We start from the raw sequence: 25,420 nt of genomic DNA, 5'->3' as shown, positions 1-25,420 counted from the left end.
GTGATTTGTGTGCCCAAAAGTGTGCGTTTCTGCACAAGAATAAACGCACCAAACCGGCGCTTTTCTCGCCCGGAGGTTCTCTGTGGATGATTGTGTCACAGCAGGAACACAGTGCTTCTCAGCTCCGTGTCTAATTAACTGTACGCCTCATTTTATTTTGTGTTTGCGTGTGTGTTTGTGCGTTTGTTTCATGTTTTGCTTTCATGCCTAGTGGTGGTTGAAGCCAAAATGCTAAAAATAAGTCTCAAAAATCTTTGGAACATAATGCAGAAGACGTCGGAAAATCTCACCAGCGCAGTGGGAAAAAGGGAGCTGTGACTTTTTGATTGAAGAGGTTCTGAGGGGGAAAGTGCAGGGTTGTTATTTTTCGGGCGGTGGTTGACATGAATCTGACTTGCTGATAAGAGCTGGTATCTGCCAGACAAGGTTTCTGTTGACTTCAACCTCAGGTTAATGGGACGATGTAATACATTTTCTATCACAGCACAATACTTTTTTGTAACCCACTCAGTGGTTAAACAAAAAAAGTGATCATAATAGCTTTAACTCTGTGAAGTTTTGGCAGACCCTGCCATTCCATCAACGGCCTCCCACTAACACATACAACTTTACGATGCTTGTGTCAAAAGGCTTCATGACACAAGGCCCAAGCGCAGGACATGAATCCAGTTCACTCAGTCAAGTGAGGATTGCAACATAGCGCGATAGTCGGTGCACAACGAGAGATTACTGAAGATGAATTTTGACAGGAACAATTTTTTTGGTGATTTTGTGCTTTGAGTTTGGACTTCCTGGCATTCAGCTGCTTTTCAATTTTTGTCAATATGTTTTTGTCCCTCAGAACTATAAGCTTCTGTCAAGACATAGTTCCAAAATGTTGCGTTTGCGTTTGTGATCAATAACCATATTTAATCTACTTACACGTAAACAAACCAAAACATTGTGAAATGACATGAAACCATGTGATCATTAGAAAGATGTTTATTTAAAAAGTCCAACCAACAGTAGATCCAGGTGCAAGTCATATTCATGAAATTTACTGAAGAGAAAAAGGAAAAAAATGCACTTGATGCAAACTGTTGAGAAAATTTGAAAAACTGAATATGGTTCCGAATGAAATAAATATAATAAATCGTATAAAATAGTATATTTTATTTAAACTCCAATGAAGATATACAGTAAGTAAAATGTCAATGAAATTATTGCCATAAAATGAATTAAAATAGAGCGTCTCACGGCCCTCACAGCCCAAACAAAAAAACATAAAAACTTTTAGCAGCCCTCAAGGAGAATCACTGCCTTAGTTCAGTCCTGACCTCACCAATGGGCCTCTGTGGCTATGACCTATGAAAGCAGTATGTGAGGGCCTGCAACCTTTTTGAAGTCACTCAGTCACATTTGCTGATACACAAAATGAAATTCAATATTCTTCATAAACTACCACTGTATAAAACAATTTTAATTTCTTTTTGATCCTTTGCCGTATAACAATGTCAGCTCCTTTTGTGCGCTCCACTTTAGCGGGCTCAGAACTCAGAGGGGTTCCAGTAATCTCTTACTTTGCCAGTAGGACGTCTGACGCAAGTCGCAGTTAACAAAAAAATACTCAACTTCGAGAAATGCAAACCAGAATACTTGCGGTTCTCCCGTCAGAGTGCGTCAGACAATTGAATTGAAAATGCTGCACGTGTGTGAATGCTTGTGTGTACGTGTGGTGAGTGTGTGTGTGTGTGTGAACTCGGGTGTCATCTTAAACGCTCATAACAATCCACACCTGCACAGATGTGCGAACTGCAACCACGATAATAAGCGAGGGTTTGTGTTAATTGCCTTGTGTTGTGTTTCATGTGTGTGGTGCTGGTGGGAGGTCTGACTAGACTCGGAAACTCTCCCTCGCAGCTCACAGCAAACTGAGCGGGATTAGTAGTTTAGTCGGCTCTCCCGTCGAGAACTGGCTCATTAATCACGAGTCCATCATGAATTCGAAATGCGTCTTGGCTCTTGTTCAGAATGAAACACCTCATTTTGCAATACATCCACTGTTTTGCATGACACTTGATGATTCTGAGTCAGAGGCGTGACGTAAATAGGAGCTGAGTGTGGGAATACAGACAGCAGGCTGCATTTCGTGACCATTTCAGTGAGAAAACATGGCTTAGGCCCAAACATGTGTTGCGATCTCATTCTGGGGGTGGTCTTCTAAATATCATCGCTAACAACTCAGCGGCTTGTAAAGCGTGGCTTGTAAAATGCTTCTGCATCTATCGGGTTTCAGGCGGACAGAAGTCAATCACAGATGCTGACCTCCGGCGGAGGAGAGGAAAGATACAGACAGAGCTCAATTTCTTAACCAAAAAAAAAGGTGCTGTAAAATAATGAAACGCATCTGCCGCATGAATTAAACACCAGCTTTCACCCGCACATGAAGTTGTGTCGACAGTCTCGCACTTCTCAACCTCCTTCATGTTCCTGTGGCTCAAAGCTTCCTCATCTCTCTGTCGCCTCGTCTCTCCACAGCTACTCTGAGTCCCAAATATAATACAGGCTTCTCATGTGTGCATGGCTGAGACAGCCTGCAGGGATGGAACGAAAACACATTTTGACATCTTATCAATTGCATTATACAGTAGATTACCCTGTTCAACTTTGCAGTCGAAAGTCATAATATCCAGCTATTTTTGTGGACACTGTATAAATGGCATTGGAAAGAACGTAATGGGCGTTTAGAAAACATGAACTGTTGCATTAGAGCTGCGATACAGGGTGTATATGCATTACATCACTGTGGTCATGCATGTGACTTGGAAACTTCTTTAATCCACAGTAGTGCAGATTGAGCCCTGAGGAAGTGACTGGATGAATATGTAGCGATTTTCAAAATAAAACCTTTAGAAAAAAACTCTTTTGAAACATGGAATCTCACGTGATCAAATGAATTAATATGATGTGGTAAGATTGAAACTAGCCAATAACACGTAACGCATGGAGGTGGAAATGATCATGGTGGTTTTCCTGATAGAAACCTCAAAAAGTCTGTTGCTCGCAGAACTCAAGTCGAGCATTCCAGCGAGACATGTGTAGAGATGGAAAGCATCATCGATGCCCCGGGGTGATACTAATCCACTGGGATGTAACATATCTCTTGCCAAATGTTGTGGTGGTGATCCTTTGACCCGTGGTGATGATTTCTGCCTTTTTAAAAGCCATGTTGTTTGCTGAGCAATGATATCAGGAAGTAGCGTAGCACGCACTTCATGATGGTAAGCGAAGAAGTGGTGTGCGAGTTGATGCCACTTGTGATAGTTTCCCTGACATTTCTGATCCGTGAGAATCAGCAGTTAGTGAAACGGACGTCCCGAGGTCCAGTGCTTTTGGAACAGAGCATCTGACTTGGCAGGGTTTCCGCCACATGTAAACAAGCATGGGGCTCCTGCCACGCTTTCAGAGAAATAATCTCATTTGAAAGATGAAATCTCACGTGATTTAATGTATTATAACATAGTGGATATGTCGAAGCAAGTCAATAACGTGTATAAAGCATCATGGGGGTCGAGAGGATCAAGGTGGTTTTCCTGAAAAACTTGCTTACGGAACTCAAGTAGTGTACTCTGGCCAGACATTTGAAGAGACGGACCGCTGTGGATTGCAAATAGATTTACTTCTCATCATTAAAAACTAGTGACTTTATTGTCACCAGTTCAGTCAATACTTTCCCATTTGCTTTCTTGGAAACTCTGCTTGGCGTGAAAAAAAGCTGTATGTTTTGTGACTCCTGATGGTTGTTGCCATCCTCTTGACTTTTTGTTGGAAGACAGAGGATTGGAGAAATTTGCGAGGACCCTTCTTCCGAAACTTCCAGAACCTAGAGGACTTAGTTCCTGCTGTCTGAACACTATATCAGTTTATTCCCTGAAAAGCGGTATGTATAAAACCGCCCGATGAGTTGTCAGTTCATCCCTGCTGGTGCTTCCTGTAATGATCACACTCCCAGTAGTTTGTCACAAAAAATAATTAGAGACAGCATCAAACTGAAAAAGACTTCCATCGATCGTCATCTGGCTGACAGTTCCTGCGCGCGGAAGAAGAATTATTCTGTTATTAGATGCTATTGTGGTAGAATATTGTGTCTGCAGCTGCTGGGCAAAGATCAATTGTGGAATCTGAAAAGCAGAGCAAGGCACTAAACAAGCACTGAAGCGCTGATGGGTCGTAATCACGCGATAAGCTATTATCCGAGTGCAATTTGTTCTCACGCCGCTGTGGAACGACACTGCCAGAATCCCTTTTGACAATGTCTATATGAGAAGATTCCGTTATAAGATGGTGTCGTTGTTTGTTGTTGTGCCTGTTTACCAGCAACCGGGCATCCTGCGAGCCAACAGCCTCTCAAAGGAATGTTCCAGAGAGTCTCTGGAAGGGGTCCAGAGCCTCCACACTGCACCCAGTGTCTGTATTCCCCTACACAGACGCTGCACAAGCCGAGGACCGCCGGGCCCACAAGCATGCCCGAGAGAGTGTGTGAGTGAATGTGTGTTTGTGGCAGAGTGTGTGAGTATGCGCAGGGGTTTCACAGCCCGCCGCTGTTTTGACATTGCTTGGAGTCGTAAGATTCTGTGTGCTTCAGCTGTTTGGTGAACCACTGAAGATGTAAACTGTAATTAAAGGTACCGTCATATATCTGGGTTTTCGTGGGCCGGAGACGACTCAATTTGATATTCTTAATCTTCCTCTTTGCATTAGCAAATACTTTATGAACTGAGGGGTGAATTGAATCAAGTCAAAATGCTACCTGGAAAAGAGAAAATGCTAAACAGCCAAAGTTTTATTTCAAGTCCGATCTCAAGTCCCATCTGATAGCAACTTGTGTGTGAGATATTTCATAGCTTCATAGAGTTTTTTGGGGGCACACTAACTTTTTCTAGAGCTCGTAACTTTTTTGTCTGCAAAAACATTTAGTGTGGTTGTTGTGGTAGTTAGTCAGAGTAGTGGAGGTATCATGAAACAGTATTGCAGGCTTGATGAAACAGTGTCCTAATTTTCAGAGGCCACTAGATGGCGCCCTTGGTTTAGAAATTATGTGAGGTTTCAATGAATTACTTGCTCAGGTCCAAACGTTTTACAGCAGACAGTTCCATCTGGTGGCCTCTGAAATTCTGGACACTGTTTCATGAAACCTCACAAGCCTTTAGTACTGTGTCATGAAACCTCGCTGACCCAGTCTAGTGTGTTAGCTCAGATAACCCTGTCTGTGATTTGACAAGATGTCACTACCATGGATGCCCTCCACCCCCTCCTTATGCACTGAGGAGGTAGACCTTAAATTATAGGTTTAACTTCACCAACATTGATGTGTGTGAATTAAAAGGGCTACAAGGTCAGACCCCAGTCAAAACCCAAACAGAGTCATGCTCTTTAAAGAGCTCAGAGTCTATTTGGTTGTGAAGCTCCAGTCGTCCCTGTGCGTTTTGTTTTGATGCGACTAATCTGGAGATAAAGTCGGAGTCTGCCGTCTACTGTGGCGGTACTTTGGTCCCTATAAAAGTGTCAGTGCGAGCCTAAAGGCTTTGGACATGAATGTTCCAGTCGCACACAAACCCACGCGCGCACACACACACACACACTGCATTGACTTGACCTCTTGTGTCCGCCGGTTATCTGAACAATCTGTGTTTACGCCTCGGCGTCACGTAAATAGTCTCTGCATACTTGTGCTTAAGTACGTGTCGACACACTCACACGAGCTTGTCACTATTTTGCCGCATTCCCTAGGCTTTTTATTTTGGGAAGACAAACAGTTGCGTGTTGAAAACGGAAATAGTTCTGTTTTATTGAAGAGCAGTTGACTATCTGGTGCCTACAGAACATAAACAGTACTCTATAAAGATTTTCTGAATTGAGAGCCTCTGAGTTCCTCGCTGCCGTCATGCATGAGTGCCACTGTGACAAAACAAGGTTGCCTTTATTGTGTGCAGGAAACCTTTGCCTTCTGGTCAGCTATTTTTGTGCCGCCTCATGAGCAGCAGTTCCTTTACTCCAAATCTCTGGAGTGAAAAAAAAACATGCATTTATGTAACAATGGTGAGCCGTGGCCTTTTGGTTGACTTCTACAGCAGTTAAAAAGAAAAATGTGATTTTTCATACGGAGCTAAATTTGAAGTGGACAGTGTCAAGGTGACAAGGACAAAACGGACGAAAACTTGAAACACCCTGAGAGAGTGCAGACCTCTGGTGAGCACATCATTTTCCACCCACCAGATTTTCTATGTTATTGTCCTTCATTTAAAGCTTGATAGGCCATAGGTGTCCAATGAGGTCGCTACTTGCAGGAAGCCAAGTGATGCTGGAGCATCTCAGTTGGAATAACAATCTTTGGTGCCATCACCACATGGACATTGTTTAAAAAGTGGTTGTTTGCCGTGTTATATCCATATCCATGTCCATAAAATGTGTCAAGTACATTTGAGCCATGATAAAAAAGAAAAGGTTCAGGGAAACAAAAGTCTCAGTTGAAGCTTCTCCTGCTCCCGGACGACCACCTTGAGCTGCCTGTCTGGCTCTAAACACGCGAATGTAAAAGCACAGACGGCAAAACATGAAACTCTCAATTATTTAACTCCTCTGATCACAGCTGCAAGAGTGAAGATGCTCCATAGAGGACACGCAACGAAAAAGCATTTCAGCATTGCGCATACGCACGTGTCACCTGTTCCTTGAAACTGAGCTCATACAGATCTGCATGTTATCATTTTTAGATAGATTTTCTTTTTATTTTGCATCCATTCTGTTGCTCAATCTCTCAATGTGAAGGAGAGTGACTTTTAAAGTTGTCAAGGGCAGAAACTGCTGTAGACTCGAGAGGTGACAGAAATGACAAATGATCTTCAGGTGAAGCCGAGAGCTCACTTGTCGGGAATCTGAAGGGAAGGTAAAAACAGATACACCACACAGAAACATGATCAAAGTGCGGTGGACAGCAGGAACTAACTGGAGCAAAGCTGACTGGAGGGTCGTCCACACACCTTCATGCTGAGCGGCTGATCACCTTCAGGTCCGCCAGCTACATGTCAAATTCAGAAGCAAATTCAAAGTAACTGACCAACGTTATATTTAAGACAAAACTGTTCAACTGAAACTCACTTCTCTTCTTACCTCTGAGCCAATGTTCATATTCCTGTCTTTCTCTCCAAAATGCTCTGAATGCAGAATAAACAGCGCTGGGATCTCGATACATCAGACATCACCAGCTCTGGATCTGAGAAACTTGTCTCAACTCCCGGCCTACTTTGATTACTTCAGTCTGCAAACCTTTCATGAGCATGTTTTTTTTCTCACATTGGAAATGAGAAGTTACACAAGGATGTGTCTGTCTGGAAAAATAGTGCGGCATAAAAGCTACTTCATAGCTAGTGCGACTAAATGGCAGAGTTAGATGTGCAGCTTGTAAATCGGTATAGTCCTGCACTGCAGGTCGTTTTAGAAAGATCCTTATCCTTCATGTGGCTACATTTCAGCAGGGTGTAATTTTGGTTTATTTTGTGCTAAATGCATGGAAATATGTCCCAGCCTTTTATTTTTATATATTATATAAAAGGCAGGGATTTTTTTTTTCCAAATATGTTTGTCCAAGATGTATTGCACAACAACAGTTGTGACTGGGAATTAATTATTATTATTATTATTATATTTTTTAACAAATGTAAATGATAATATTACTTGTTATTATTAAAGATGATGGTAAACTCTGACATCCTGATGTTATGGACCATTATATTTGTGTTTTTGAACTGTATAGTAGTATTAAAATAAATCAGAATTTTAAGTTTGTGACTTAAAAAGATTTTCTTATTATTATTTTTAAATGAGCACTTGGTCAACATAAATATAAAAGTGTTGATGATTCAACAAATTGGGTTTTGTCTGGACTTGAATTTCATGGCAACTGAAAAGCCAGCCATAGTATCTTGGTCAGGGTTTAAAAAAATAAATAAAATTGAATACGAAAAATTTTAAAAAAGAAAGAAAAAGAAAGAATCAAAGTAAAAAAAATAATTTTAAATAATTTTAATTGTGGACAAACTTTTATTCCTGACTGATGACCCTCATTTACCTCATGCAAGTCTCAGTAAATATTGACTTGCGTAACATTGTTTTGAACACGCCTTCAGGATATTTGTCTTGGGTTGAGTTCAACTTATTCTAACCACATTGTATTTTGGCTTGATACTTCATACTGTGACCCCTTTTCTCTGTATTATTTGTCAGATTTCTGATTCAGATTCTGGAAACAGATGAATCTGACTGTTGAAAACATGTAACTTTTTGATTTGTTATCTTTTATTTTGTAAAGGGAAAAAAAAGGTCCCAAACCTCACAACACAAGGGTTAAATAACTATTTGTCTCAGCCGCTGCATACAAAGGTTTCTGTGCGATTTCTCTCTGTAGCAGTTAAAAGCAGTCTGGCATACAATATCGCACAATTGCAAACCTTCTAATCACCGCGGCATGGCCGCTTCACGCTCTATAGTTTGGGTCTCGAACGTTTATGCTGACAAACATTCATCAAGCACATGAAAGATTTGTTTCTGGCAGCAACAATAATTGCTACCCGTGCTACTGTTTGGAACCTCCAGAGAGCCACTCTGCAGTCATTTCGCTGCAGAACAAAGACCCACCAATCGTGTTTGTGGCCCAAATAAACACCCGCGGGGAGTTTCTTTTAGGAAAGTATTGCCGCTGTCCTCAGAGCATGAAGAATTAGTGCTTGAAATATAAAGTGCTTGGAGCTGCAAGGTCTCAGACACAAAGGAAAGAAGTAATCTACGACGCACTATTATTCCTTAGTTGCTTCTTGGAGGGGTGTTTTAAGGATTCAGTCATATGAGGTCTGGCTCCTCTGAAGAGATGAGTATATCTGAAGTGTGAGTCACAGATATTAAGGTTCTGACAAGATATGCAAATGTCACACATTCAGGCGTGAATAATTCAAAACAGTGACGTGCTGGTCATGTTTCCTTTTTGGTTGAAGGAATCACAATGATGACAATTTTTATTTGACTGAAAAAAATGAATGGAAGCCAGCGAAGTGTCTGGTTGTGTTCGGTGTGGAGTGAGGTAAGTAGGGATGTCAAAAGATAAATTTTTTTTAGTAAATCAGAGTTAACTCATGAGTAATCACAAATGAAACACTTACAGTGGTGTAATCTTTCTTTAAGATACATTTAGAACAGGTAAAAATGTGGGATTAATTTGCGATTAATCGCAGTTAAACTAATGACAGTGTAATAGCATAAGTATATAATCGTATAATTATAGTGCAAAAGAATGGTACATTAAACCTCTGAGAGTCTTAACACAGAAATGATAAATAAATAGAATAAAAGGTACAAACTAAAGTGGGAGGATGCTACAAAAAAAAAAGAAACACGCAGAGAATGACAAAAAGCAAACGCAGACGCCTATAGAAAAAACAAGTAGTCATCAGGACAAAGAACAGCAAAGAACAAGCAAAGGGATCACATGTTCTGGTTTGTAGAAATGTCGATCTGGGGCGCCTTGCTGGTCAGGAAGATTGGGGATTGTTCCCAAACCACAGCTGCAGACCGCAGCAACACATTAGCATGTCAAGCTCAGTGAAGAGTAGCACAGTGGTGAGGGGAAGTGAATGAAGAAAAATGTTGGCAAGTAGACCATAACTTTAACAAGTCGATCTCAGAAGATAGTCGTTGCAAAAGCCCGCGAAAGCATCTTCAGTTGGGTAAAACGGAATGAATCCGAAGATCGCAGCTTACGTTCTGTATCCGTAGGTGAACGTTTCTGCTTTGCATTGATAGGATCTCTACAACATATTTAAGGTACGACTTTTGAACTACGCTTGTCTCAATCGCCATGCAAATTTATCGATTCCGATAAGTCTCTCCCAAGAAATAGTTCAGGATCGCGGCACATTTATCTGGAGTATATTCCTATAGCTAATGTGTCAAACAAATCACAAAATTATTACTTCACGACTGTGCCAGCAAATCTGACTCGTGTCATCTTAGGGTAACAACTTTCCTGAGCCGCATTACCAACACTGTGAACGACCTGCTGCTTCACTCATATATGTCACCAGTTGCTCCATTCACTGCTGAAAACAAACCATGTAGCCTCAAAGCTCCTTCTGCGAAAATCTTCCACCAACTCATGCGTCAATGCTTTCACACATGCCTTCCTGTGTCTCACCCCCTCTTCCTTCATGTGTCTTCAGCATTGCATGTTTACAACCCTTGCAGAGAGTCGTCTGTTGCCAGGCTTCTTCGCCCACTGTCGTCTGTCTCTCCTCTCCTTTGCTCCACTTGTCTGCACACGTCCTCCACAAACCCGCCTCTGACTGTCTTTTTGTCCATTCAATATCCGTCACAGGTGAAAGGGTCAAAACAAGCTCAAATATCCTCTAAAGCCTCCCAGAAAATAAGGGCTCTGTCGATCTCACAAAAAAAAAGTCTTTCATAGATGGAAAGTTTGAAGCGAAAACGACCCTTTTGACCCGTTTTCCGCAGAGATGGACCGTGTGATACAATTGCATTTATTGGAAAAGACTTTGGGGTGGGCTGAGATAAGCTTCATTTCCGGTTTGACCTGATGATTCATCTTTTTTTGTACTTCCTTAACTCTGTATTGAAGGCTGAGCACAATAATTGGGGCGATAATCTCTTTCACAAAAGGATTAATGGTAGGTTAGGGAGCAGGTCAGGACAATACTTTCAGCTCACAGTTTGTCAGTAGGTTTGTTGGCTGGATCGACTAGAAAGTATTGGGGAGCTGAGCTGCAGACTGGCATGTAATGTTGGTAGGTTGTTATGGTTCTTATGAAGGTGGGTTTGTTGGCTACGTAATTCAATATGAGGTCAAAGCTCAGTGGATAGAATTCTCAACTGATTTAATATAACTCCATGTCATTTTCAGGCTGACTCGTACTGGGCTGTGAAGGCTGAGGCTTCATGAAGCTTCATGCATCCGCCACTAAAGTATGACTACTGCAGTGAACTCAAAGTAGGATAGGACATCTACTCCAAAATAAATTGGTGAACTTTTGGTTTGATAAGCCCCCTGATCCAAACAAGTAGGACCCCATTGTCAACAAAGACTTTTGCTAAAACCTAAATAATGCTGCATGTTTTACTGAGGAGGTATTACTTCAGAGGAATCCTTTTTGGTTTGGTGCCTGTGTTGCTGTCTTTGCCATCATGTCATTGCCACAGTCTTTAATACATATAACACACATATATATATATATATATATATATATATATATATATATATATATATATATATATATATATATATATATATATATATCAAATAATAGCGAAATGTGCCATGAACAAAAAGTTGAAAGACGCAACAGGCAGATTTGCCAAACCTTGGTTGTAAACAAATGCACACGGCGGTCGAGTATCGGCAAAACTATAGGAGAGCGACCAAACTAGCAGGTTCATATACGCTTCATGACCGATAAGACTCCTATTTTAATTACTTACCCATCTTACCTGGGTGCACATTACAGGCTCCACTGTAAATGTCTCTTCAATATGGTGCTGTTTTTGCCAGTTAGCTTCACGCTACACAGCCTTAAACTGCGTACGTCGCGTCCTTACCGTGTCGTCGTGTGGTTCACTGGTCTTAACTTCTCCCGCCACCACAAAGATTTTCGCCTTGTTCTTAGTTGTTGTTGAAGATGGTAATCCTCGTGAGTAGATTTTTATTTACGTATCATCTCATCTTTGTCAGTGAAAAAAGGTTGTTGACGATAACTATGACTGAAAACTTTTCTCAACAACATTAACACCGTGTCCCCTCACGTGTGTGACTTTGTAACTTTTACATTTTGAAGCGCTTGCTATTCAGATGAAAAGCCATGGTCGGCTGTACTCGGCATGATTTTGACACACGCTTTAAAGCATGAAGAGGGTGATAATACAAATACAAATAGGACGCACCTTGTTCCAGAGCTGATGCTTTCGTCTTCAGACGATGGATTTGAGGCTTTGTGCGTTCATGAAAGAAAGAGTGACAGATGATTATAGATGCACTGACATCCGTCCACAATCCTATAGTCCCTGCTCACCTTCCCACTAATTTTACTTCAAAGGGCCGCCACCACATGACAGTCATACCTATTGTGGCCCCACCTGTGTCGGGGTGTTCCAGCCAGCGCCGCTATTAGCACAGCTGCTTGTCTATATGTGGCGATGTTTGTTCGGAGCTAAAATAGATTTAATGGCGGTTTGTTCGACTCCGCGCGGCACTATTTACTCTGATGTCGTTTGTTTTCTGTTTGGCTTAAAAACCCCTCTGTGGTCCTTCAAAGGCAGAAATATTTTTTTTCTGCCCGTTTGTTTGTTCACTTGTTAATGGACTTCCCTGTGAGTCACCAGTTGGCTTGTCACAGAATCTGGCGAGCTGTCAGGAAGCAAACAAAAACATTTGTTCCGGCGGTGAAACAGTAAATGAGTCACAGTGACACTTGAGCAGTACCTGGATCTGTATTTGCTTTTTTTCTTATTTGGCGGTGTCTCTGTGGAGGCTGCTGTATAAATTCACTATAAATAATTCCTCCCTCGTCTCACCCAAAAGAAGGTCTTGACGCATGTTCTCTGGCTTTTAACTCCATCTCTCCACCCTGCGCTGTCCTGCTGTGCATCATTACTTATGAAGCACAGATCCTCTCCCAGTCCCATGCCTTGATACGAAATGGACATTGCAGATAAAATATCTGCCGGTAGGAGCCAAGGTTGCGGCCTTTTATAAACCATACAGAGAGAACGGGTCGACGACACGCTGGGCTCAGTATTTATAGACAGAAAACCTTATTTCAAATCAGTCACGCTACGCTGGAAGCAGACACCTACTGCAGAAGCTGCGAAGGAACACTGAAGATATTTCTCTTCTTCGGCGGAGATGGGCGCCTCTTTTCCGCCACGCGTGCTTCTGCCGCGTTCCATTTGTGTCACCTGCTTTTTAATTACACCCCTGCTTTTTATATAAATCCAGAGGTGGTAAAAATATTTTTGCTAAGATGGATGTTAGCCTTACAACATCTGAAATCCACAGTAATCCCCCACCAAACCAGACATGGGCGTTTGCCACATGTGGTGTTTTTCCTGTAACTGGCCCGTGTGAGGTCAATCTGGGATCAGGACCATTTCTGCTTTTAAATGTAACACTCACTGAGATGGCAGTGCTCATGGGGCTTATCGCTCTTATAAGTAGAGTTGGGAAGATAAAGGGGATTGGCGACTGAAAACTGGAAAAGCACTCAGAGAGTGCAAACCTCTGTCAAGCAGCCCATTTTCACCCTGATTGTGAAACGTCCTAATATTTATATGAACACATAGTGTTGTGTAAGTTATTGAAGGGTTGCTGAGGCCACACCAAACAGCGTTGTGATTTTCAGAGACCACCAGATGGCACTGTCTGACTTCAGGTAACTCAATAAAACCAAGAGCACCATCTAGTGGCCTCTAAAAATTAGGACACTGTTTCATCAACCCTGCAATACTGTGTCATGATACTTCACCTACCAGTTGAAATACTAGTAGTCTCATTCAAGCTGGCCCAATAGGACAGGAGGTGGCAGTAGTGTTCTTCAACTCATTTGACAAGACACAGAGAAATACAGATGTGTTGTCACATGCGATCTAGTGACTTAGAATGACCACCGCAACCGCGGTTCCCCCAGCAACGGTCCACACCTGGTCCAGGATCTGGTCACAATTGTGGACGGTCCTACTATAGAGTTTTCTAGTGTTTCCTACCCACTTATGAAAGACCACATTGAGCTGTACTATAGTGTATAAAAATGTGCTTGATGAATAAAGTTTGATGGATATACATCGATGAAAGACCTCTCCTTGCTTGGTGGGTAGATGATCTTGTTTTTATGTTTTTAAATTGAATTAATATTTAACCATATATTTAAAGAAACCCCATTTGGGACCCAATTGTGACCATGTGTTTGACTCCTCTACCCTAATGTATCTCTTTACCCCTCAAAATACAATAGTAGTTTACACACGTCATCTGCAGCTAACATGCTTATTTTTAGATTTTAAAATGACACTTTCAAAATCCCCTTTTCGTGGTTTGGTCCATGGAAGGCTTCAGCTGCAAAACAAAATGAAACTAAGCGTACAAAATACCGAGTCACTCTAAAGTCACCGACAGAAACCCACATGGTTGTGTCAGAATGAGCAACTTTTAAATGCGTCACCTACCATGCTCCTCACCGAGCACCGGGGCTTAACTCAACCCAGCAGACATTAAAGTGGGTTATATCTCCTGTTTACTCTCATCATGCGCTCTAATACACGCCCTGTTATTATACACAATCCTTTCTCCTGTGAGTGTGTTCCTGCTGAGCCTTTTTAATGCTACTCCCCATGCGCGCTGACTCTTTTGTTTTCATCTGTTTCTTGACCCTTGTTTCGTTGTTAATTACACATGGACATGGGAGGACTAAGCCCTCTAATCTGACCAGATTTGACCCCGCCACCAGCTGATCCAATAACGCTGACTTATGGCTCTGGTACTCAAACACACGCGGCGAATGAAAATGCAACACAGATAACGTACTGTCATAAACGTAGTCATTCGCTGGGGCGGTAATATCCTGCATTCATCAAAAGCGACTTCCACCATGGAGTTTCAAACCAACAACAAGAATCAAAGTAACCATCCTCAAGCACGCTAAGCAATAGTGTAGGGTAAGAAACTTTTTTTCCGCATGGGTCAAGTCTGAATAGACACGGTCCTGTCATGGCTCATGAATTGTTGCAGGCTGACAGAAGGCTTGGGAGATTGAGAGTAGCTTTAACAATGTTTATTTAGACAATTACACGGGAACTCAAAAGATGAACAGGAATGCTGAACCAAGGGCGTCGATACCAAAACAAGGAACAGGAAATACACTCAATGACGAGGTGTGAGAAAGCAGGAGATGGAGTGAAGAGCTCCAACTAAGGAGGGGCCAGAAAGAAGATCATGCACGCACGGAATTTAGAAACATACAACAGGGGCACGAGAGAACGGAGGGTCGAGAGAGAGTTTACCGTGAGGGCGCAAAGCAACCATCTGGTGCAACAGACTGGAACCCAGGTGTAGAAATCAGTGGAGTCTGATCAGTGGAATGGGATCCAGCTGTGCTGCTGTGAAGCTGGGAAGGAACAAGGAAAAGGAAACACAGGAACGAACAGGCAACAACAAAATAAAAGTACGAGAGAAACACGGAACATGACAGTTCCAAAGCCACCATTTTTGGGTCACCGATCGTACATGTATGTTTGAGCAAGTTGTTTGATGCTGACAGGAGTGGGCAAACTTGGGTATAAGGCTGGAGGCACACCAGTTCTGATCCTTCTGTGGCCCAGTAGGCGGGAACCTTTGTCTTGAAAAAGGTACTGGCCACAATGCCAGTGTTTGCCGCAGAGTTTTGGAGTGTACGAATTTGGCATTGGAGACCTGATGGGAGAAGCCTGCAGCAGGGAGGTGCAGATGTCCTGGACTAGAACTTCAGAAGTTTGTCTGCTGAGTCTATTCGCTGCAACAAAATTAGCTGGTCACCAAGACTCAGTTTTTTTTGCCTTCATGAAGAGGCAAAACACAAGTTGTCAAGGGTGATACCAGAGTCTAGGTTGAGTTTGAGATGCTGACGTTGACTGGGAGTTATTCATTAGACACACAGATATTCGGTGAGATGAAAAAAGTCGTGCATCATCTGCTAAAAAAGAAAAACCTTGAGTGTTAATGACTGGTTCAAACTGAGTTTCTACACAATGAAAACCTTTGCTGCTGGCACTTGTGGGACCAATGACTTTGCACTTGGAAGACACTGTGTGTGCTTGTGTGCCATGGACACATACTGGCCTCCAGTCCAACTATTCCAAAACAATGGGGCCAGAGGTCAAAGAAGGTCAGTGAGATTTGACATGGGCATCGCCACGTGAAATCTCAGAGTTCCATTCTCTGTCTCTGATATCACCGAAAATATTTTCTTCAACTTCAACTTTCTCCAAAACTGTAAATACCAGCCAATGTGTCCTCTGTTCAGATGTTAATGACAAATTTCTGGTATTACGGAGATTACCGCTGCGTTAAATACTGCTGAGCCAGCAGGCTTATCACTGTTCTTTCTCTTAATCTATTTAATGTTGTGTCGTTTTTCCATATAAACCCTGCGTTACCTCTGTGAAGTCAGCCAAAATCAGCTGCTCTTTTTTTCCCAGCAAAAGCCCTTTGAGTCTAAATAGACTGCAGATTACGGTTGGGAATTTTGGGTTTAGTACTCTTAAGCCCGTGCGTGGCTGCAGCATGCAGTAGTCGGAGCAGAGTGTGACAAATTTAATCGTATGATGTTGTTAGTTATATATAGAAACGGGAGCACAGCTGTCCGTCCATTAGAGTAAAAGCACAGCAGCAGTTGCACGGACAGGAAGTCAGTCCCGGCACCCTTGCAATGAGATGAAGACCAGAGGAAGAAGAAAAGCAAAACCAGAACCCACCAGACAATTGTGTTCATGACTGGAGGTTCAACACCATGAGCTGTTTTTTCGAGGTATTTTTTTTTGCAGCAAACAAGCAGCTGATTTCAGACTGTTAAATAGGAAGCACTGGTAGGTAACATTTTAATATGATTTTATTAAAGGGTGTTGTCATAACACATTTTTATCCTAATATTTGAAAAAGCATAAATATTATTTTCAATCAATAACTCCCTTACAAGGAAGCCCTAACAGTCATAACAAAAACATCCTACATAAGGCTTGTTTAAGGAAGTAAATCTACTACTTTTTTATCGACTCATTTATTTCAAGTTGAGAAGAAAAAAAGGAATTCATGAATTTAACCATGTATTTAAAATTACAGAGTGAGCACAACACAACGTAAGACCAGGAAAAGGCCTGCGGCCCACTTTTGGGTTTCGACCCACCAGATGAGAACCATGAATCATGCATCATGCCATCAATGATTTCTGTCTCAGATGTCATCGCCACCCTGCCAGCGCTCTGTTCTCCCGCTCCCTTCATCTCCGTTCATTACTCTGGTTAGAGTGATGAAGTTTCATGACGCAGTGTTGAAGCGTTGAAGTTTCATGAAACACTGCCCTAATTTTCCGACTGTCTGCTGTAAAATGTTAGGAATTCAATGAAACCTAAACCAAGAGCGCCATCTTGTGGCCTCTGAAAATCGGGGCACTGTTTTATCAACCCTGCAATACTGTTTCACAATACATCATCTATCCATCACAACTCTGGATCATTGACTCCAAGTTATTGTCATACATAATTGCATTCCATCTTCCATCTCTTCCACATCTTCTCTGATTTTTTTTCCAGATTTCCTCCACCTCCTCCTTAGTCGCGCTGCAAATCATTATATCATCAACAAACATCATGGTCCTGAGAGACTCTTTCCAACCTTTGTCTCTTAGTCTGTCGATCTCCATAGCAAACAAGAAGAGGTAAAGATGACTCTGAAATGTCTTCCTTCCTGCTCCCTTTACTTAACTGTAAGTTATGTTATTTATTTTATGAGTTGCAGAATATCAATGAATGTATGCTGCAGTTCTAAACATTATAAGAATCCTCTCAGTTATTTAACCTACAATTTATGACCAAACTGTTTCATTTTGTTCGTGGAATATGGAATAAAGATGGAATATTATGGATGGACACGAATTATAAAATAATTGTGAATGTTATTCTGAGAATTTAATTGTGTAAATATAGCTGACTATCCTACATTCTCTCATCCTTTCTCACACCTTCTGTGGGAGGAAACCGGAGTGCTGATTCAAATCAAACCCTCGAACAGAAAACCTGTTAAAGTGAGTGTGAAAATCTCTCCCACAGTGTTAACAACAGTTCAACAGTATTTATAAAGTGAGAGTCGCTCGTATGTTTCCGGCAACTGTCTTCCCCCTCTGGCTCTGCCATCGGGTTCAACAATAGCAATGTGTTCGAGTGAGGGAGCGACCCCTGAAGCAGCAAGGTTGATTTATGAATTGATCAGTGCCGTGCACAAAGACGTGCACCACGATTTCAATCAGAGTCAGTTGATATCCTGGTTATTAAACCGGCCATAGGTCAGTAAGAATGTCAACTCAGAACGGAATATGGAAGAAAATGGGGGCACAGAAATAACAGTACTGAGAGGATTAAGCATCTGGACGTTTACTCTTCTCCTGTTCCTTGAGACTGGGATTACAGGAGTGGTCGTGGAGATTAGGAACTAAAGGATGCCTGCGGAAGAGAATGGATGGAGATTAAGGGTCATTTCGTCACTGGTGTCTTTCATAACAGGATAAACATGATGTCATCCTCTTTTCACGAGCTTTTGCTGCAGGGGTATTGAACGTAAGTGATACCACAGCACATCACTGATCCACAGTGAAACATGAATATCCTCGCTGTATCTCCCCACAATCTAATATCATCAAAAATAACTCACAATTAATGTTTCATGCCTGCAGAGGTTTGCTCAAATACGAACCCGAGCAGGAGTTTTGGGAGGTTGCCCCGAACGTGCAACATGGTTCTTGTATTGTAGTACTTATGTGGTCTCCATTGTGAACATGCATACGGTGTTTTTCCAAGTTGAATTTAGAAGCAACACTTCAAGTCAAAAAGTCACTGAAAGAGACAGACACCTGGCTCAACTACAGTTCAGTATTGGATTAGTGAGTGGTAGATGAGGTTTCATGAAACAGTGTCCTCATTTTCAGAGGCCACCAAGTGGCACCATCTGTTGTAAAATGTTTGGACTTGAGCAACAAATGCAATGAAACCTCACATCCTTTCTAAACCAAGAGCGCCATCGAGTGACCTTTGAAAATTGGCACACTGCAATACTGCTTCGTGATACCTCATCTAACCAGTTCAAATCTCACTGTTCTACCTTCTCTCAGGATTGTTCCGTTTGTCCACATGGGTCATAAGCAAACGGATATTGTCGAACGTTCATAGCTTGAATAAATATATCAAGTTGATAAACTAGGAACAACAAGAACATGGTGAGCAAAACGAAACATCAGACTCATAAACTCATGAGTACAAATTTTCTCCACAGGGTTCCTCTGAGTTCCAAAACAATGTGAGGTTTTCTTAAAATAGTGTCTTAATACTTAAGGTCGGGGCTCAGTGATGGGAGTTAGTCCTCTTAAAGCATGTTAGTCCTCTTAAAGCAGTCCTGAGAATTTTCTCAGGACTGGCTCCATCCTCATCTAAACACCTTCCTGGTGAGACCTAGTCAGCACTGCAAAGGCCATCAATATTTCCCCAAGAAACCAGGAGGCATTCTAGGAGGAAGGAACTATGGGACACGCTGCTGCCGCCCCTGCAATCCAACCAGAATCCCCCATTTTTCACTTGCTTTTCACGTGTCACTCTGATTTGTGAGTTCCCACAACTGGTCACATCTGTCACTTTGGTGTCTGACCAGCATCTGAGCTTCACCCAAGTACGAAAAATATCGACCGCTGCCTGTTAGCACTGTGGCGGCTAATCTATAATGGCGGTCAACCGCACACGCGCCTTCACGTACACACACTCGGCCCTTATTGACACCTGACCTTTAGAGGAAGTAATGAGAAAATCAACTGACCAGAAGCAGCCGTCATTCAAGTTGCATCCAGTCACGAAGCGAAACCTCGGCAGGCATCCGTCGATATCTATTTAACAGTCTGTGCTCGGTGAGGAGGCGAAATAGAGATAAATGTAAATGCTGCACTGATGCTGAAACGGAGGAGAAAGAAGTGCAGCGGAGGCAGATGACGGATGTGTAACTAAGAGAAACGGATCAGGCGGGAAATGGGTGAGCTGCTTATCAGGAGGTGCAGGATCATGAGATACATAAACATAAGCTTTTGATAATAGTGTTTGACAGTCGGATGCCTTGGCAAACAAATGAGCTGTGTGGATACTTTCACTTGGAGAAAAATGGATGCGTTTAAATAAATGAGTCAGTCAAGGAATAGACTTGCTTTTAAAGACACACCCCACCAGAGTAAAAGGGTTTATGTTACCTTGGCTTTGAACACAGACCTAGAGGTATAACATGCGTGAACTGGCTGTGAGACACAGACAACCCTCGTGTAGATAAATGGGTCAGACTAACCAGCTCAATGGTGCAACACTACAAATGCAGTCTGGCTCGGATTGGTTATGCATGATCGCATCAAGAAGGATGCGTAATTCGATTTGAACTCCCCTCTCTGCATTATCGTGAGAGCGACTTCTGCTGGCAGTCACTGACACAACTGTACTGTAAAAAGACCCGCCGGAAATGTGTGTCATGCATTCTATGTTTATACTGTAAAAAGATAGAAGCATTTGTTTTCTTTATTTCCTTTATTGTTGTCCAAACTGGAACTCACTTGAACATTTATCTCTAAATCCAAAGGTTGTAACGCAGAAAGTGCCTATCTATAGTACAACAAATAAATAGATATACACAGGTACACACGGTGGAGTAGTGAATAGTGAATGGTCCATGAGGTATCATGAAACAGTGTCCTCATTTCCAGTGGCCACTGGATGGCGCTCTTGGTTTAGAAATGATGTGAGCTTTCATTGAATTAGTTGTTCAAGTCCAAACATTTTACAGCAGACAGTGCCATCTGGTGGCCTCTGAAAATAAGGACACGGTTTCATGAAACCCTTATCAACCCTTCAATTCTGTGTCATGAAACCTGATCTATCCGTCACTTGTAGTGGTTACTGCTGCATCCTCACAGTAGGAAGGTTGTTGATTTGAGTCTAGCTGGTGACTTTATATGCATCCACTGCCTCTCGCCCTTTGTAGCTGGGATAGACTCCTGCACGCCATGACACCGCTAGGGAATAACTGGACGAAAATGGCTTAGTTACACTCGCAACCAGAAAAAATGTCTGTAATAACTCATTCATTATTACAAATACACCTCTCCTTGTCACGGAATCTGGTTATCATCACACTGTGTATGTGTACACACACAGGCTTTAGTACAGTAAATATATATGTATGCAGAATCTCAACGTCCTCTTAAGGCATTTGAGGAACACATACCGACTCTCATTCATCCAAAATATTCGCAACATCTTTGCCTGTAATGGTTCGACACGCCAACCTCAGCATTGAGATGCATCTGCGGGTGCGCGAGCAGCCTCTGTGACTCATCAGTCAAACAGGAATAAACAAGTGGACTGTGAAGATTAATTATGGCCAGCAACGTTTCTGCAAATAAACATTCGGGGGCAGGATTGGGAGGAAAACGCGCTGAAGATCAGGAGGAGAATGATGCCTTTTTCTTTACAGAGAGTCCATTAGCACTTATCAGCATGGCAATGAAAGGAGGTGTTCTTTTCATGACATAAATGTATGAGCCAGGAGTCAGACGGCTCAAACCAGGGAAACAAAAACCTTACTCATAAGCATTAGTTTCAACACAAAGCAGTGAATTTTGTTCCCTATTAACCTTTGAAAATGATGGCACTGCTTCATGAAGCGTGAAGTTAGTTCTGTCGAGGACTTTGTCGGGCGTAACAGGTGGAAGTGCTGTAATAGGAACAACTGTCAGGGTTCTACTCAGCGCTTTAGCAACATTGGGACACTGGCATCTTAACCCGCTACACTTGGACTTCTCCCTTTACATCAAGATCAATGTGCTCCCTCCCGTTCGGAAGCCTCCTCTGCACTGGAAAAACAAATCCTGGGGTAACCCAAACAGTAGATGAGGCTGCATGGGTTTTCTCCAGGTACTCCGGTTTCCTCCCACAGCCCAAAGACCAAGCAGTCTGGGCTTTGGGTAACTACTGGATGAGCAATATAAGTTAGTGTGATTTATGGAAGGAAGGGAAGGAAGGGAAGGGAAAACCATTGAGATGCCCTTCAAAGTATGGCTCTTTCTTCAAGAGTGAAAAACCTGAATCATTTTTTGGTGACTTCATCTTTACTTCTGACTGGTGGCTGCTTCCTAGTTGTTTTCAAGGACCTATTTACTCACCCTGTTCTCCATCTTTGTCAGTTTTGAGGCCCCTGATAGGACAGTGATGCAGCAATGGGAATGTTCTGATCATGTGACTCATTCGTGAATCAGCAGCTGTATCGTTTGTGTTTCAATAACTGAAACTGTGCGTGACGAACAGAAGTTCATTCTCTCTATCTGACAGGTTCGACTACCAGGAGCTACTTCACAACTCTACCTTCTGCTTGGTGCCTCGGGGTCGCCGCCTCGGCTCGTTCCGCTTCCTCGAGTCCCTGCAGGTGAGCGCCGCTCTAATCACATGAGCTATTTATATTCAGCTTTCATCACCCCTATCGTCACTTTCAACGACTGCATGCTGCCGTGATAAAATCTCTCTCGTATCGCACCTCCCTGACTACATCACGCACGTCTGCCTCTGCCAGTAGACAAACAAGGGGACCTGTGTGGAATGTCCTGCATTTTTAACTCAAGCCAGCGCAGCAGTCACAAACACATTAACAGCAGCATTTTTCTCCCAAAACACAGTGACGAAACGACAGCAAGCAGCCCAGATGCAGCAGTCAGAAGTGCTTCCGGACGCAGAATGTTTACGTTCCATAGCTGTGGGTTATGCAGCATTTCGGTTATTGACACCTTAATGGTCACATCTGCAAATGTTTTCCACCCACACACGCACACACACACACACACACGCTGTGTTTCTCCGAGTGCAAATCTGCCCATAAAAGCTTTATTTGTTATTTGCAAACCCCTTTAACCCCAAATGGCTCCATTAACATATGCTGACGCACACTTACACAAACACTGGAGTCGTTCTTTGGAGCCCATCAGTGAAATGTGCAAAGTACAACAACAATGGATGAACCACAGGCTGTGGAGTTAAGTGGCTGTTAGAATTCGGGTTAGTTCACCCGCCACCACCCACGTTGATGGTCTTAGGGCCAGACAGGAAGCTGTTTTTAGAGTTGCTCAACTACAGTATCCTCTGGCTGCCGTTCTATGTCGCCGCCTGAATGATCAGGAAGCATCTATAGGGCTGTTCTTCATCGCAGATATATACTGAATGGACACACAAAACCCAATTTGCTTGCCAGGGATCGCCTGTCTTGGCTCTAGCTCGGCCTGTGGTATTTTTTCTTGACACCCGTATGTTAGGGTGGAAAAAAATATGCAACTTGTGGCGCAGACGCGGCTCCTGAAATGAGCCGTGCAACCAGAAAGATGCCATTTGTGAGCTGTCGCTGAGAAGCGTGCATTCTTTGTGTGCTTGTAAAAGGGGCACGGTAAAAATGCCTCCCAAAGAAACGAAGCTTCAACTGCTACTCCTCCAATGAGACAGGTGTTTTTTGGACAAATGAAAGTGTTTTTTAAAAAATGTGTCCGACCTCCAAAGTTGTGCCGCATCTCACATTTTAGGAAACAGTAATCTCTTGATTATCGTGGAGGATATCAGCAGAGTAGCAACCTTCTTTAAACATGAGGGTCACCATGATATTCATCATGTTTCTCCGGCGCTTAGTATCACTGCCAGTACCCTTAAGCCCAATGTCATCTGGATGTGCTGCGGCTCATGCATCTCTGAATACTGGAAATACAGCCTTCAGCCAATAATGTGCCAAACTAGCTTGAGCAGCCGAAGGTAGTCACTGACAGTACATATTTTATTTTTACTTACTACGCAGTGTGTTTTTTGGATGTCAGTCCCACCAAAAATGAAGAGAAAAAAAGGACGTAGTTATTTCTAATATATGTATTGTTTATTATTAAAGTATTCCACACAATTACGTGAATAACAAAATATTGAAATTGATGTCAATTGTAATATTCTTTCTTTTTTATCTCCCTGGTGAAGTCTTTCTTTCTACCATTTTTAAAGAATATTTATTTTTTTATATTTATTTTTATTTGTATTTATTATTATTACTTAAGAATTTACTACTTTCATTTTGTTGTTTATTATTATTGTTATTCATTTTATTTTATTTCTTTTACATTTATTAAGAAAAGGAATGACAATACACCTCACATTGTCATTCCTTTTCTTAGCTAGAAAATAATTTCACAGCAAACTGAACTTACAAAATACTTAATAAATAATCCATGACTTATGACGAGAAGTGAAGTTTGTTAAGAGGAACAAGAACAAGTTGAATTTTAAATTGTCAAAACCTGTTGTATCGTTGTTACACGCTGTATACATGGCAACATTTTACATGTTATGAGCTGCGATCAAAAATGTTCAATGGAAGAAGAGTAGAAAGTTATTGGCTCCAACAAAAGGATCCAGAATCAAGAGAAACACAGTGAAACTATAATGAGAAGCCTTGTGAGTCACACACAAAGGATGAGAGTGGTGGGGAACATTTGTAATGAAGCAGCATTTCACCCACAAGAGGGGGAACACCATCAGTCTGGTGCACAACTTCCCAACGTTTGTGAATAAAACTGTGAGATAGCTTGAATTATACTGATGAGATGAGATGCATCCCCCGTTTGAAGCGAGTGTTTTCTCGACTCCCCGCTGAGATCCGTGATGATCTCAGACTTTAAAAACCTCAGGGATGTTTGCAGACACAGGTGCTTTCAAGGAGTTTTTTTTTTGATTGAACTCAAAATCCCGGAATAAGGTGGTTTGCTCTCTCCAGGTCGGTGGAGAGTTCTTGCCCCAAGTGGTGGAGTTTAAGTGTCTCGGGGTCTTGTTCTCGAGTGAAGGAAAAGGGGAGCGTGAGATTGATAGACGGGTTGGTGCAGCGGCAGCAGTGATGCGGTCGCTCTATCGGACCGTCGTGGTGAAGAGGGAGCTGAGTCACAAGACGAAGCCCTCGATTTACCGATCGATCTACGTTCCCACCCTCACCTATGGTCACGAGCTTTGGGTCATGACCGAAAGGATGAGATCGCGGATACAAGCGGCTGAGATGAGTTTCCTCCGCAGGGTGGCTGGGCGCACCCTTAGACATAGGGTGAGGAGTTCGGTCATCCGGGAGGAGCTCGGGGTGGAGCCGCTGCTCCTCCACATGGAGAGGAACCAGTTGAGGTGGCTCGGGCATCTGATCCGGATGCCCCCTGGACGCCTCCCAGATGTTCCGGGCATGTCCTACCGGGAGGAGACCCCGGGGAAGACCCAGGACACGCTGGAGAGATTATATCTCTGGTCTGGCCTGGGAACGCCTCAGGATCCCCCTGGAAGAGCTGGAGGAGGTTTGTGCGGACCGGGGAGTTTGGGCTTCCCTGCTCCGAATGCTGCCTCCGCGACCCGACCCCGGATAAGCGGCAGAAGAAAGTGAAGGTGAAGGTGAACTCAAAATATATCATTGTTGGCAGTAGTGCTCATGACTGCTAAACCCTTCGACTTCAAATATTTCATCCTTTGTTCCATTCGTTTTTCTTCTCCAATTCAAACCCTATAACTCTGGAAT

The 25,420-nt window shown here is 42.6% G+C and overlaps 1 protein-coding gene across 1 annotated transcript in view; it reads left to right on the top strand.

The window, feature by feature from the left end:
* Positions 1-25,420, top strand: part of ext1c (exostoses (multiple) 1c) — an 86,020-nt gene that overhangs the window by 46,923 nt on the left and 13,677 nt on the right. Inside the window, exon 3 of the mRNA XM_053864100.1 lies at positions 22,186-22,279. Within this exon, the coding sequence (XP_053720075.1) occupies positions 22,186-22,279 (94 nt within the window). The remainder of the gene's footprint in view (positions 1-22,185; positions 22,280-25,420) is intronic.

The sequence above is a fragment of the Synchiropus splendidus genome, chromosome 4 (genome assembly GCF_027744825.2).
Source record: "Synchiropus splendidus isolate RoL2022-P1 chromosome 4, RoL_Sspl_1.0, whole genome shotgun sequence".
In the NCBI taxonomy this organism is placed as follows: Eukaryota; Metazoa; Chordata; class Actinopteri; order Syngnathiformes; family Callionymidae; genus Synchiropus; species Synchiropus splendidus.
This window is presented reverse-complemented; position numbering and strand designations above follow the sequence as displayed.